General features: G+C 42.4%; 1 protein-coding gene across 3 annotated transcripts in view; it reads left to right on the forward strand.

Annotated features, from left to right (window-relative positions):
* Positions 1-15,085, forward strand: part of ASTN2 (astrotactin 2) — a 693,046-nt gene that overhangs the window by 292,429 nt on the left and 385,532 nt on the right. For all 3 annotated transcript variants that reach the window (XM_081179638.1, XM_081179639.1, XM_081179640.1), the window contains exon 5: positions 10,271-10,378. In XM_081179638.1, the coding sequence (XP_081035764.1) occupies positions 10,271-10,378 (108 nt within the window). The remainder of the gene's footprint in view (positions 1-10,270; positions 10,379-15,085) is intronic.

Consider the following 15,085-nt stretch of genomic DNA (forward strand, 5'->3'; position numbering starts at 1 on the left):
TTGTCTCCTCTAGAGGGAGCTTGCTAAATTGTTGCTGCAGCATATTTGAGACCCAACATCTGTGAGATTAAGACTGTGGGAACAGTCTTTTCTGACCTTGAACAAAGATGAGCTGGGAGAAAGACTGGGTGCTTGCTTTATGCAAAACAAATGCTTTGCTGGAACAGATGCATGAGAAGATGGACATGATGAATGAGAAAATGGATTTGACTGTTGTGGTTAATAACATTGATATAGAAATCATCCAAGAACCAATCTATCAATCTGTACTGAATGGGTAAGTGCAGATGACAATGGAGGAGGATGTGGCTGCACCTCAAATAGTACAAATGGAGAGACCCGAGGCCCTACAGGAGCATAAACCGCTGTTATTGAAGATTGAAGTTGGAGTGGGCCAAGGGGAGTCTGGAGATGAGGAGGTTCCTAGCTTTGGAGAGACCTTGAAATTTGATTTTAAATACATTTTGGATTATATCGAGGACTGTGGGGAGTGGGACTGTGGGGAATGGGCGAGCTGGATGAAGGGCGATGGAGACAATTTTGGGCTGGAATCCCCCAGAGTCCTACCCCCCAATGAGAAAGGAAAGAAACTAAGAATCTATAATGGAAATTTTTTATTTTAGAATTAGCTAATGAATATTAGGGAAAATGTGGGAATGAAACTATACGACTCTAGCAGAAATGATATCAGGAGCTATGTATATTTGAAAACTAAGATTTAAGTTCTAAAGTACTTAGGGGTATGTTAAGGTTAAATAAATTAAGGTAATCTGAATAACAGAACATGGGAAAAGATGGTAAGGATCTGTTGAGTTAATTATTAGGTTAAATTGTTAAGATAAATTTTATAACAAAAATTGAGAAAGATGGAAAGAATTTGCTGAAATAATTACTAAACTAGAATACAAAAACGGAGGTGTGAGGTCAATGAAACAAGCAAATGGGAATTATGGGTATGCAATTTGGGATTTGTGTTTTTTTTTCTTTTTTCCCTTTTTTCTTTTTTTATTGTCGTATTTTGTTTTTTTTCTTTTTTATATTGTTTTCTTTTTTATATTGTAGTGTTGTTTTTTGTTTTTTGTTTTTCTTGTAATTCTGAAATTATTAATAAATATTATTATTATTATTATTATTATTATTATTATTATTATTATTATTATTATTATTATTTTAAAAAAGATATTCTCCAAACAGGGGCATTTTCCAAAGTATTGCAAAGCTTGGCAACTTTTCATACCTTCCAGAAGAGTGCAGCTGGATCTGTGCCACTGCCAGGGTCTGTTGTCTGAGCAGAAGCCGCAACACATTTTCCTTTGAAATATTTGTCTCCAGTTCTTGGCTGAGTGGTTTGCTATCATCTAACTCTAGTTTTCCTGAAGACTTTCCTACACTTCAGAAGCATTCCCATGTGTTTTCTCCCTCCCAATGCTAGTGTCCTTGAGAATGTTTTCAACACAACCTGCTTCTCTTCCTCCACTCCTGAACCTGTAGAGGCTGCAACTAGGGAACATAGGTAGCACAGAGCTTCCTAGCAGCTTAGGAACATGAGAATTTTCCCCCAGTCACTGAATAAATCCAACCCAGGCAGTTGCTATCTCCTTTAGGACTTCAAGAATTGAATGGTACTGGGTCATTCATGAGAACACTTTAATCATAGAATCATAGAGTTGGAAGAGACCACAAGGGCCATCGAGTCCAACCCCCTGCCAAGCAGGAAACACCATCAGAGCACTCCTGACATATGGTTGTCAAACCTCTGCTTAAAGACCTCCAAAGAAGGAGACTCCACCACACGCCTTGGCAGCAAATTCCACTGTCGAACAGCTCTTACTGTCAGGAAGTTCTTCCTAATGTTTAGGTGGAATCTTCTTTCTTGTAGTTTGGATCCATTGCTCCGTGTCCGCTTCTCTGGAGCAGCAGAAAACAACCTTTCTCCCTCCTCTATGTGACATCCTTTTATATATTTGAACATGGCTATTAATGCCCTACGTTGTGCGCTTGTGAACAGGTACGGTGCCAGATTTTTAAAGGGGAGAGTTCAGGGTGCCTCACCTTCCCTCCCCCTGGTAATAAAAAAAACAGGGCAGAGCCCAATCCTGTTCACCACATTTTATTTGCCATTGCTGTAGATCTATTGGCCAGACCACTACATTTTTGTTAACTTAAAATGATGGGTGCCCGATATGGATGGGTGCTGAACTTAGTTTTCCTGCTCACTTTGTTTGAGTTTAGCCATAGATTCCTGCCCCTGCCCCTGCCCCTGCCCCCAGATCTGGGCCTCAAAATGCACACTCTCAAACATTTAATAGAGGTAACATAGGGACTATTGTATCCTTACAGCACCCTTATTCTGACAGCAAGAAATTGTAGCCTAAGGACCCCTTGTCTCACTGCATATTTCCCTCCAACATGATGTATTAATTTTTTCTGAAATAGCAGGCTCTATATGGTGCCAATAGTTCAAAATGAACTTTGCCAGCGGCAGCATATGATATCATAGATTGGACACTTGGTGATGTGTTGATGAATGGCCCTAGGTCCTAGCAACCAGTGTCAAGATACCTACAAGCTGGTGTGTGTGTGGTGTGTGTCAATGTCTGAAGAAGTAGCTCAGAACTAAAGAAAGGCAACTGGTTAGAATGTCTGTCTGAGACTAGGGATGCTTGTGTTTAAATGAAGCTCACGGTGACTTTGCTCCAGTAACTCTTTCAGCTGAACCCACCAGAATGGTTGTGAAGATTAGCTGTGTGTGTCTGTGCGCACACAAATGCACACAGCTGAGAGCCTTGGGGGCAATATAAAAGTAAAATGATAAAAACTAGGGCTCAAGGGATGCAACTAACACAACATTCTTTTAAAGACATCCCCAACTCTTTCCCCAAATCAAAATTAGAAACAATGTTTTACCAGGCACAAGTATCATTAAAGAGAGCCTGTCCCTTGTCGGTTGAATGCAGGAAAACAATGGCTTCAGAACTAAAGAACACGTTGTTGCTTTGCAGGAAGTAGTATCTGAATGCAGAAATGGAAGATTTTGCAGTGTGGGGAATAAGCCTTGCTTATTACATGATCTTCCAGGTCTGGAGCTTTTGCAGTAAGCTAGAAGCAAACCGCCATGCCATATGCAGTAGCTTACTATGTGCAGGGCTTTGTGTTAGTCAGATTGCACTCATGCCATAATTTTCAGAGAAATCACAATTCTATTAATATTGGTTGTATGGCTCCCACTGTTATTCCAGTGCAAAAGCTTACTAGGAGGTGGAGGAGTGCCAGCAAATCGCAGCCCAGGCATTGCTAGTTCATAGCCAGAGGGCTTCAATTAGCAGCCACCCGGAATAATGATTTGTTTCTCTTTGATAGAATTTTACAGAGGGTTTTGTTTGTTGTTAGGTAACACCACCACCCTAGACATCTTTTTCCCTGCCTTGTATTTTTTACTTTAGCATCTCTTTAACTTTCTGTTGGTAAAGAGTAGAAATACAGACTTGAAAGACTAATCAAATTATAGAAAATGATAAAGCATACAGTTCCACGTTGTCTTAGAAAAACAACAACCCACAGTGTTCTTCATTTAACTAAGTTCTACTCAGAGTAATCTCACTGAAATTAATAGATCTAAGTTAGTAATGTCCATTATTTTCAATTTATTTATTTAAAATTTATGCATGGCTTGACTGTAGTAAAGTTGTTTTCAAGAAAAATATATAATTATGATTAAAATACAATTATAGTTAAAAACAGTTAAAACATTTAAAAAAAAAATAACAGCAAAGGAAGGAAGGAGAAAGCCAATAGTAGCTATACTCTGAGTAGGGTTAACATTGGATACAACAAATTTTGTTTGGTAATGCCAAACCTTGTTTGGATATGCCGACCTTGACATGGTAGGATTTTTTTAGATTCTACAAAGTCAGTCTCCTAATGATTGTTGGCAACCCTTGGTATAGTCTGTAGATCTCCATTGCTCTCTTAATCGGCAGCAGTATGAAGCACGTTCTTGCTTAAGAGACCTCAGTATCACAATTGCAATTAATTGCTTGCTCTCTGAAGGCTGACGACTGTGTATAGCACACACATTTCAGTGTGTTTCACAATATTTAAAATCTCATTTTATCCTTACACAGTAGGCTTGTGTGCATATAATTTGATAAGCACTCTGTAGTGAGCTTCATGAAGAATCCCCCCCACACCTTGTCTTCTGGCTGTGCCAGAGGTTGAGATCTTTTACCCAAGTGACATTTCCTAGAATGTGGGAAGCCAGTACAGTGGTACCTCGCAAGACGAAAGCCTCACAAGATGAAAAACTCGCAAGATGAAAGAGTTTTTCATTTTTTGAGTTGCTTCACAAGACGAATTTCCCTATGGGCTTGCTTCGCAAGACGAAAACGTCTTGCAAGTTTGTTTCCTTTTCTGGGAGGTTTGGTGCTTTTGAATTTTTTGGATGTGAAGCACTGATTTTTTGGGGGGGTTGCGAAGGTAGGAGCTGTGCTGCCATTCCTATGGGAAACCGTGCTTCGCAAGACGAAAAATTCGCAAGACGAAAAAACTCGCAGAACGAATTAATTTTGTCTTGCGATTCACCACTGTAATGTTTTTAGCCTAAAATATTTCAAGGGCAAGATAGCCTTTAATCTCACCCAAGCTGGCTCTATAACATAGCCTGTCTGGCAAATAAGAACAAGGGTGGCTCTCCTAATTTTTAGCCTTCTTATTTTAAAATGTTTTTTATTATATATTAATAAAAAAGATGGATCTAAAATTTCACAGGTCAGGGCTTGTCCACATTTCTGCTCATCCTGTCCCTAGAAAGCATGGATCTGAGAGGTCTTTTGCTTGTCCTGTTCATTCTCTGCATGGGTGCAAGAGGTTTTCCATTTGCTCTGCCACCCCTGAAAAACCTGCTCTTTACTGCTGAATTGGAGCAAACAGGTTTTTGCAGATTGATATTTGCTCCAATTTAGTGAAAAAAGTGAAGATTTTCCCAGGTAAAAAAAGCAGGAGAAACAGAAAACTGCTCAGCCCCATGCCTAGAAAGCACAGAACAGGCAGAAAACTTATTGGACGTATGCTTTCTAGGCATGCGGCAAGCAGAAGAGTGGATTAGCCCTGAATCAGAGCAAATGTCAATCTGCGGAAAACCCAATTGACCTTTGCTCTGATTCAGCAGTAAAGAGCGGGTTTTCCCAGGGGAAAGCAGTAGGACAAGCAGAAGTTTGTATGAGCCCTTTGTGAGGCAGACAGGCAGTGAGTGTCCTCCAACCCCCGAACAAGAAACACTTTAATATATTTGCCTCTTCCCCTCTCTCTCTCTCTCTGAGCTCCTAGCCATGCTAACTATCTCATTCAGGAATTCAGTCTGCAAGCATGGTCGTTGAGCTGATGCTTCTCCAAACACAGGCTCCAAGAAAATGCCACCATATGGTCACTCTCTCCCAACTATCCTTGATAATTTGAGTATAGTACACATGGTTCACAACTGGTTACAAAATGGCTTTCCTCTGACTCTCTTTGGAGACTTTGGTTCTCTGTTAAATGGTTAGATGCGAGGTGGGCAACCTGCTTCATCATAGAGCAGGCACAGGATGCCATAGCCAACAGCTTGAGACAGGTGCCTTTGGGATGCTTTTCTATACCCATACTAAAAGCCATGCCCTGTCTTCCGAGTTCATTGGTTGAGTCAGGTGATAGTGGAAATACCCCTCCTTATCTGTTCCTGTTGGTTGAGTTGTCCATCATGCCCTTGGCAAAGATGGTGGATCTTCTGCATCCCTTATTGGTGAGGCAAGGGGCAGGCCATCTCAAAATGGATCTCCAAACATCCAAAGGGTGAAACATACTGAGGTGCAACCCAGACATTTAGGATGGGCACCTATGCCTTAGGTTGGGGAAATGACTTGAAACTATCAGGTTGGGGGCTAGAAGCCAGACATGTAGAAAAGTCATATGATCTCATAAAACAGACTTTTGGGGGGTAGGGGATCAAATGTCTATTAAACAATATAAAAATTTATATAAAACAATGCAACACTTACATAAAAGGATGGAACTCCTGATAAAAAGGGGGCAGGGCTTCTGCCACTTTTTGTGAAGACAAAAAGCATGCCTTCTATTCTTCACAAGTCACTGCATTAAGAAAATAAGAAGAAGCTTGACTGTATATACAATGGTACCTCGGGTTAAGTACTTAAATTGTTCCAGAGGTCCGTACTTAACCTGAAACTGTTCTTAACCTGAAGCACCACTTTAGCTAATGGGGCCTCCTACTGCTGTCGTGCCGCCAGAGCACGATTTCTGTTCTCATCCTGAAGCAAAGTTCTTAACCTGAAGCACTATTTCTGGGTTAGCGGAGTCTGTAACCTGAAGCGTATCTAACCTGAAGCGTATGTAACCCGAGGTACCACTGTATTGACAATATTTATTTTGATTCATTGACCAAATCTATTATTTACTGGTCAGATTCTCAGCCTGACCTACATCTCAGCACAGTTTCCATTACACTTTCATTTTTTATTTTTAATCATATTTATTAAAATTTCCAATAATGACAGAATAGAAAAAATAGAAAAGATAAAGAAAAGAAAGAAAAAGAAAGACCAATTTTAAACCCTTATTTTCATAACCTTCTTTCTGGGACTCCCTCCTTCCCCTCCCGACTGTATTCCCCTTTCCCTAAGTTGGTTCCACAAGTTCTCATTCCCAATTTAAACCTAATATGTTGTGCCTATTAGCCAATTTAAATTACAATCTTAACATCACTCCTCATCTTTAACAAAATAGAAAAAAGATTTTTCCCCCAAGATCTACCCCGTTTCCTTCCACGAATTCCCCCTTTTTTTCAAAACATGTTAAATCAAAATACCAAAGTTATATAGAAAGATAAAAGATAAAAGATAGAAGAAGATTCAAAAAGTTGGTTACATAGCCTTTGGATTCTAGAATTCCCCCTCCCTTCCCCGGTTTAGATTCCCCATGTCCATCAGTCTGTATGTTGTCGGCCTGGAGGTCTCAAGTCCACAGCCAAATTTTCCTCAAACCATCTTGCCGGTTTTCTTTAAATTTGCTTGTTTTGATGCTGTTTAACTTCAAAAATCCAGTCTAATAGAGGCCTTTAATTTCCTTTGGTCATAGTTGCTCCTCCCATTGTTCTTTCCATGGCGTAGTTGGTCCTTTGCTCTTTTATTTCTTACTTTTTCAGGTTTTTTCTTGTTCAGCTGCAAAACCATTCTTATTCCGAAATCTAGTATCTCTACAGAGGTTTGTTATTCAGGAACAAAAACTTACGTCCAGTTCCTACCTTGCTTCAATAGAAAAATTCTATTGTGTTGTCACCTCTGTAGACAAAACAATATTTCAGTTTAGCTGCTTTCCCAGGAGATAAGTCCTGTACCCATCCCGGAGTAGTTTTCCACATACGCCACTTGTAATGTCCCAAAGCCCCTCTAGGGGGGTTGCAGTAACTTTGTATCCTCTAATCCAAAAGTCAAGTTGTTGTTTCTTTTCCCCCCCGACATTTTGTATCCATATTTATGTCCAATTGTAACAAAATTTACCAGCAAAATACTTATAACAAAGTCCTCTTTATGTTCTCAAGATTTGACAGCTACTTTGACAGCTGTCAAATTCTCCATCTCTCTCCGCCAGGTTCTCCGAATCGCCCCGGTTCCCAGGGGGGGGGGTTGCCTTTTCCCTCTCACCCTCGACTTTTCTCCTCCAGCACAATTCTTGTAGTATCCCATCGTGGAATTGATATTTTTTGTCAGCAATAAGCTTCTGAATCGATCTTGGTTTCTCAGTCCTTGTTTTAGCATGTTTACAATCAGGGAGGGGACTGACTTCCTTTTTAGATCCCCCCCCCCGCTCGTACCGAATCCGAAAAAAAATTCCTTTTTTTCCTCCTTTTATACCCGGTTACCCAATTACTCACGGGTTGTTGTTAAATAGCCGAATTTTCAATAGAAGAAGCCAGCGCTCTCCGACGACTGGCATGCGGCTGCGCTCGGCAGGGGAAGCGATAGACTCACAGCACCACGCCGCTCCCCGGCACCCGATCCGTAGCCTTTAAAAAGGCTCCTTCACGAGTCGGGAGGGCGCTAACGGTACCAGCCGAGTCCCCATGTCCACGGGCTCCGTGCCCGTGGTTTTTAAGGGTCCCCGCGTCGCCGGCGCGGTAGGACCCAGCCCCTGCCGAGCAGACTCCCTCCGGAGCTCGGAGGGAGTCCGCCATTCGGCGATGGCGCCAACCCGGAAGTCCAGTTTCCATTACACTTTCCAAGAGATATTCACATCTCTTGGTGGTTGCTTGACCTTATTGCTTCCCTCCCAACCAACTTCGGTAAGGCTGAGCTCTGTCAGGTTAAAAATTTCTTTTGGTTCTTGATTTGGAACAGAGGTCTCTTAAAGGGGCCAGTCCTCAGTATTACTCACAACTGAAAGCAGCTTTTGTGTCTTTAACTGCTCTCCATTCGGTGCAGTCCTCTGCCTCCTTGGCTTGAAGTGATTAAGATTTCCATGGGCCAGGGGGCGGCACTTTCATTTGCAGTTCTCTTGCCAAGAAGCGTGGAGGCTGCACTTCTGCGTAGAATAATAAAGAATTTTTACAACAGTAAAATACTTTAATGGCAGTTTAAAGGGCCACTGTCAGCCCCCAGAGGCCTCTTTCCTTTTAACCTTCTTCACAGAGTGAAAGGCGTGCGCCAAACATTTTCACAAGACCTTTCATTTTGCTTTTCTTCTTTGGTTTCCCTTACCTGTACAGTTTCAAAATCACCAGGAGCATGGATCTTACAATGTCCAAAAGCAGGTGACTTTGGGGGAAAGGTCTGGTAGATAAGACTCTGTCAGGGTCTGGCAGGAGGTCAAGGAGAGAGGGGACTTGTGGGCAGAGGAAGAGGAGAGTGAAGAGAATGATCTTGGGGAAGGTGCCAGTGATGCGTAGGGTTCTATGCCACAAGTGAGGAGAAATCTTCCCCTGTCACCAATTCCTTCATTGATGCCTGAAGTATTTGTGAAGCGATTGCCAGAAGAGGCAGAAGAAGCGGAGCAGGAGCCTCTAGAACAAGGGAGAAAGGAGCAGGTTCAGGAATTGAGGAAAGAGCCTTCAGGGATCCCTAACTCTTAGAGGCTACTATGTCTCCAGAATCCCCTGGAAACCCACCCACCCCTGCTGTCTCCCTGCTTGAGGAGGAGTTTAGAGCAGTCTCTGAGAAGGAGCCAATGGTTACTCAAACACAACACAGTCATACCTCGGTTTAAAGATGCTTTGGGTTAAATCTTTTCAGTTTGCGTCCCGCGGTGACCTGGAAGTACCGGAAAGGGTTACTTCCGGGTTTTGCCGCTTGCGCATGTGCAGACACTCAAAATTATGTCATGCGCATGCACAGAAGTGGCGAATTGCAACCCGCACATGCACAGATGTGCAGACGTGGGTTGTGTTCTGCTCAGGTTGTAAACAGGGCTCTGGAATGGATCCCGTTCGCAACTAGAGGTACCACTGTATCTTTTAAGGGATGGTGGTTGGGGATATTCTATTGCTCCAACTATCTGAGACTCGCACAGATCTTCAGCAGTGGCTTGCTTAGACAGCTGACTAGTGAAGAGCTTGTGCACTAGGACCTGATTTAACCAATAAAATGATAAAAAGCAAAAGTCCAGTGTGTTGAACCAAGGTGAACTATTCTTGAAGCTCTGTAAACACCATCTTCGTTATCAAGATAACCCCACAATTAATTGGTAGTTGTTGTGACAATGAGCTAAGATGTGTTTATATTCACTTGCTTTGAGGGTGTGCTTATGTTTGGGCTTGGGGTGCTGGGGTCTGAGCCCAGAAAGGGGAACTATCTGTGAGACTTGGGAATTTATCCCTTATGCCCTCATCTGGTCAGGTGAAGTGATGGGTAGGCCTGGCCAAAGTGATGTCTGCTGCTTTGTGTATAAAGAATGTAGGCATGTTTGCCTGGGTTCAGACAAGCCATCTCTTTGCTGTGGTGTCCGTCCCACATCTGAAAAGGCTTGGAGACCTGGCAGGCTGCTTTGCTGTAAGTCTAGACCTTCTTTAATAAAGCACTAGAACTGATCACTCTGACATTTGGACATCCTTCTTTGGTATCCCTACTTTGGTGTAACCACTCCCTCGAGCCCTCCTTTGGGCCTGCAGTTCAGAAAATCCATTCACTTGTCCCCGTGGGTCTGGGTGTGTTTTGGGTCAGACTTGTTTTCTGGGCAACTGTTTGCCATGATCGCTAGCACTAATCCTCAATTTCCTTCTCCGTAGGTGGGATTGGATTTGGCCGTACCAAAGGCAACTCTGGCTCTGAAGCAGATGATGAAACTCAGTTGACCTTCTACACTGAGCAATACAGGAGCCGACGACGTAGCAAAGGTGAGGAGGGGAGAAAATTCAATTTAATGCTTTAGGCCACAATATGATACGATAATCTTTATTGTCATTGTCCCATACAGAACAATGAAATTGAAAAAAATCTACATCAGATATTCAAAAGCTAACAAGCCTGCTATCCCAGCTATCCCAGCCTGGTTAGCCCCCTAGAAACTCTGATACCCCATAATTAAATACAATATACAATACAATTGGTGAAGGTGTGTGATGCAACAACGTTGCTGAAGCAACGTTCAGTATGACTGGATGGTTGACTGCCTGGGAAATATTAAATCATTTGATAAAGCCTAGGATCTTAACCATCATACAACCCATGGGCTGTATCCAGTGGTAGTTCCAGTGGAGGCTGGTCCACTAGGGTGAATGGGGCCCTTCCCCACTAGCCTCAGTCTACCCTGAGCCAATGCCCACCTGCCTGATTTCCTACTTGCAACCCTCCCAGTAGGGTGGCACTACTGCTGGTCTCCTGGCTTGTCACCCTTCCAGTCCCAATATGCACTATCCTGCACTGGCAAGTCCTACCCAGAGTAAGCCCATTGAAAATTATAGACATGACTAATTAAATTCATTCATTTAAATAGCTCCACTCTGCGTTGAACTTAGTTGGTCATAAGCCCATGTGTTCAGCTGGAATCAGATGTTCTTTGCTGTTCTGCAGCTGTCTGTACTTGCCTTCCCTGGAAATGGATTCTTTCTGTTTCTGTTTCCTTTCTCTCCCCCCCCCTTTCATTTCCTTTTCCTTTTCTCTTTCCTTTCTTCTTCCTGCTTATTTTCTATATCTTACTGTATTATGAAAAACTATAACAAAAATCTCAACGGGCTGCAGGGGGAGAGGAAAAGAAAAAGACAAACTAGTGCAGCAAGGCAAGGAATTGGCTTCGTTGACCACCTTTTCTCCTTCTGTGCCACTTTCTTTCTTTTTGCAGATTTCTTTTAATGTGCTTTATTTTACCTGAAGCAGGTATCTTTCACATTGAAGTGATACAATCCACTCTATACAACCAATAGATTGCACCACCTCATTTTGCTGTATGTGTAGAACAGGCTATAGGCAATTCTAGAGAAATGCAAGAAAAGTAGAGCAGGGAAATCTCCCGAGTTGTGTCATCTTTCAGTTTTAGCAGAGTTAGGAGGCTTGCTCTTTCTCTATTATTTTAAAGCCTTAGTTTCAGAGTGTGTCCCACACTTGCTTCCCTCCCACCAAAAAAAGTTCTAATCTGCATTTGCATTCCTTTATTTTTGTGACAAGAGGTGGTTTTGAAAAATGAGTGTGAAGAAATAATGAAGTTGCAGGGTGCTTTGAGCTCAGGAACAAATTACTGTTTTGTGCGATGGCTTCTGTGCTTTGCATTCACCATCTGTACTTAAGCGTAGCAAGATGCAGGATCAGAAAGTTGCCTCTACTATCCTGGGAAAAAACAGTGAAATTTATTTCAGTGATTAGGTGTTGGCATGCATAGGAATCTGTTCGTTTTGGGGCAAAGCTGTCTCAGTGGTTGCACACTGGATCAAACACAGGTATATTTCGGAAACAGACACATGCTGATGGTGCACAATCTTTCATTTTGGAAAGTGAGAATCATAGAATTGTAGTGTTGGAATGGACCCTAGGGTCATCCAATCCAACCCCCTGCCAAGAAGGAAACTAAACAAAACATCAATGGCAGATGGCCTTCCAACCACAACTTAAAAACCTCCAAGGAAGGAGAGTCCACCACCTCTCGTGGGAGTCTGTTCCACTACCTAACAGCTCTTACTGTCAGAAAGTTTTTCCGGATGTTTAGTCAGAATCTCCTTTCTTGTAACTTGAAGCCATTGCCTTGAGTCCTTTTCCTACCCTCAAGAGCAAGATAAAGCAAGCATGCTCCCTCTTCCATGTGACAGCCCTTTAGATATCTGAAGATGGCTATCCTATCTCCTCTCAGTCTCCTCTTTTCCAAACTAAATATACCTAGCTCCTTCAACCATTCCTCATAAGGATTGGCTTCTAGACCCTTGATCATCTTGGTTGCCCTCCTCTGCACACATTCCAGCTTGCCAATATCCTTCTTAAATTGTGGTGCCCAGAATTGGACGCAGTATTCCAGGTGTAGTCTGACCAAGGCAGAATAGAGTGGGACTATTACTTGGGCACTAAACTTATGTTGATGCAGCCTAGAATAGCATTAGCTTTTTTTGCTGCTGCAAATACACTGTTGACTCATGTTAAGCTGTGGTCCACCAAAACGCCTAGATCCTTTTTACATGTACTGCTAGTAATAGGGTTGCCATATTTCAAAAAAGTGAAGATCTGGACAGGACTCTCAGGGGAAGTGGTGGAGCAAATAGAAGTGCTGACAAGCCCCGAGGGAGATTCAGGATTGTATCCAATCTATCCCAGGATAGATCTGACCCAAGATGATCCAGGACCAACTCAACCTGGATCTGGGCCCCAAACTGATTCAGGATCCTTGCACAGTTTTAATTAGTATTTCAACCCTAATTAAACATGCAGTTGGCTGGGGGAGAGGGGAGAATAAGACACAAACAGGCTGCATCCTTCTCCGTCTCTCCTCACTGCCAGACCTCCCAACTTTTGGATCGTCCTGGGTTGGATCAGGTCAACTTCAACCTAATATGGCCAAAATCCTGGTCCATCTGAATTTACCTGATTTGGTTCAGGAAGGACCTATTATTTGGTTGGATCTGGCGCACAGCTTTAGTAGAAGAAACCAACTATAAATGAAGTGTTCCTGTTCAGGGTCCAAGCTTTCCTTCCCCTTCCAAGCATTCTACTACTCCTTTTCCCATGCTTCATTCCCTGTCCTTTTCCATTGTAGTTATTGAAAATTTTCAGTTCTTCCCCCTCACTTCTCCCCCAATTTACCTAATTTCCCTCTTGTAGATTTTGGGATTATCTTGGCCATGCTGGTGCTTCACTCTTGCTTCTTGGTGCCCCCTTTTTTGATACAATCCTGTTGGCACCAGGGCTGGCCCAATACGTTTTGGTACTTGAGGCAAACCACAAAATGCCCCCCTTGCCAGGGCAGAAAGGTCACTGTAGAGGCTGCATGGGAGAGGGGGAGACTTCTGAGGAGGCAACAGATCAGGCATTCACTGTGACTGTGGGAAATATATTCCTTGGAGGCCAGATCTGCTGCCTCTGTAGATCCTGCCTTCTGAGGCAATTGCCTCACCTTGCCTCATTGATGGCATTATTAGATGTGAGGGGATAGTAGTGATGAAAATGACCTTGAAGATCAAAGTCTTAATTACAGGGCCAGCTGCCTCCCCCTTAACTCTCCATTTTCCTTTGCTCCTGGTCATTTTTCCTGTCCCAGTGAGTCTCTTGTGTAGGCCATTGTCAAAATGGCCTGTTTTGTTTTGATATCTTTGCCACTTTCCCTTTATGGAAGAATATATCTATATCTATCTCATCTATTTCTATTTCTGTATTGAACTCTGCTAATCCCATGTGCAAGGGACATCACCAGTTTAAGAGAAAACGGTGGCTTTTTTTAATAAACATAATAATTAGAACTGCAGCTGAGAACCATAATTGGGCGAGCTTCTAATTCCTACTAGGGAAAGCTGTGTCACCAGAGACAGCTAATTGTTAGTGATGATGCTTTCCTGTTGATTTTTATAGTGGGCCTCTTGTCACGGTTATTTGGAGTTAAATGGCCATTAAGGGCAGTGCAAAAGTGTCTCCAGCCCAGATGAACCATAGCAGGACAGAGGACAATTGTTAAACGTGCTGCAGTGCCTTTTTTTTCTTTTCCAGTGCTTATTGGAGTGGATCTGGTGGTTCATCTTTAACTCTGCACATCTCATTTTATGCTGTATCATAAAGCAGACTTTCTGCATGTGAAGCACATCTCTCCTCATTTGGTTTTGGGGAGAGAGTTCCAGTGTGAGTAATCTGAATTCAAGGTTAACCCCTGAGGTTAATAAATTCAGTGGCCTTGTTAGCATGTCACACTCAAACAAGGATAGCATGGGAGCTGTCCAGTTACTGTTGGATTCGAACTCTCTTCAGTCCCAGACATCATGGTAAATGGTCAGGGATGCTAAGAACTGTACTCCAGAATAACTGCACAACTCAAACAAGTTGTGTGTTTTTTTAAATCAAGTAGTTAAAATAATAAATTCATATTGGGCTTTATTTAATAGCCAATTTGTTTAACAGCAATTCATTCTTGTACTTTATCCCGCTGAAGAAAAGAGTAATGAATACTCCTCACATTTTTGCTTTAGTGGATGTGTTTTGTTCTTCCTCGGGATCCTGCTGTTGTTGTCTAAAGGCCTGTTCTTCACTTGTTGGCTAAAAGCCTGTTCTTCACTTGCAGGAAAATGGGGTAGGCGAATAATAATGGACATTGGCAGTAACCACCCCAGGCTGCAGGTGAAATAAAATGACTCCCCTATGTAAAACTCCTTGCAAAAAGAAGTCTAGCACGTGATAATACATATTATTTATTTATATTGAATTTATATCTGCCAAAGCAGTTCAGGGCAGCAAACACAACCATAATAAAACAATTAGGAGGGGAGAAGCATTCTTTTTAAAAGTTGCAATAAAAACAATTTCTGAAACCTTCTCTCTTCATTCCAATGATCTCAGGATTGCCAAGAACAGTGTCCTTCAGCCATCAAATGTCAGTAATGAGAGGAGGGAGACAGATGCACCTCATCAGAGTCTCACCTGCA

This window comes from Podarcis bocagei (assembly GCF_964188305.1).
Source record: "Podarcis bocagei genome assembly, chromosome: Z".
In the NCBI taxonomy this organism is placed as follows: Eukaryota; Metazoa; Chordata; class Lepidosauria; order Squamata; family Lacertidae; genus Podarcis; species Podarcis bocagei.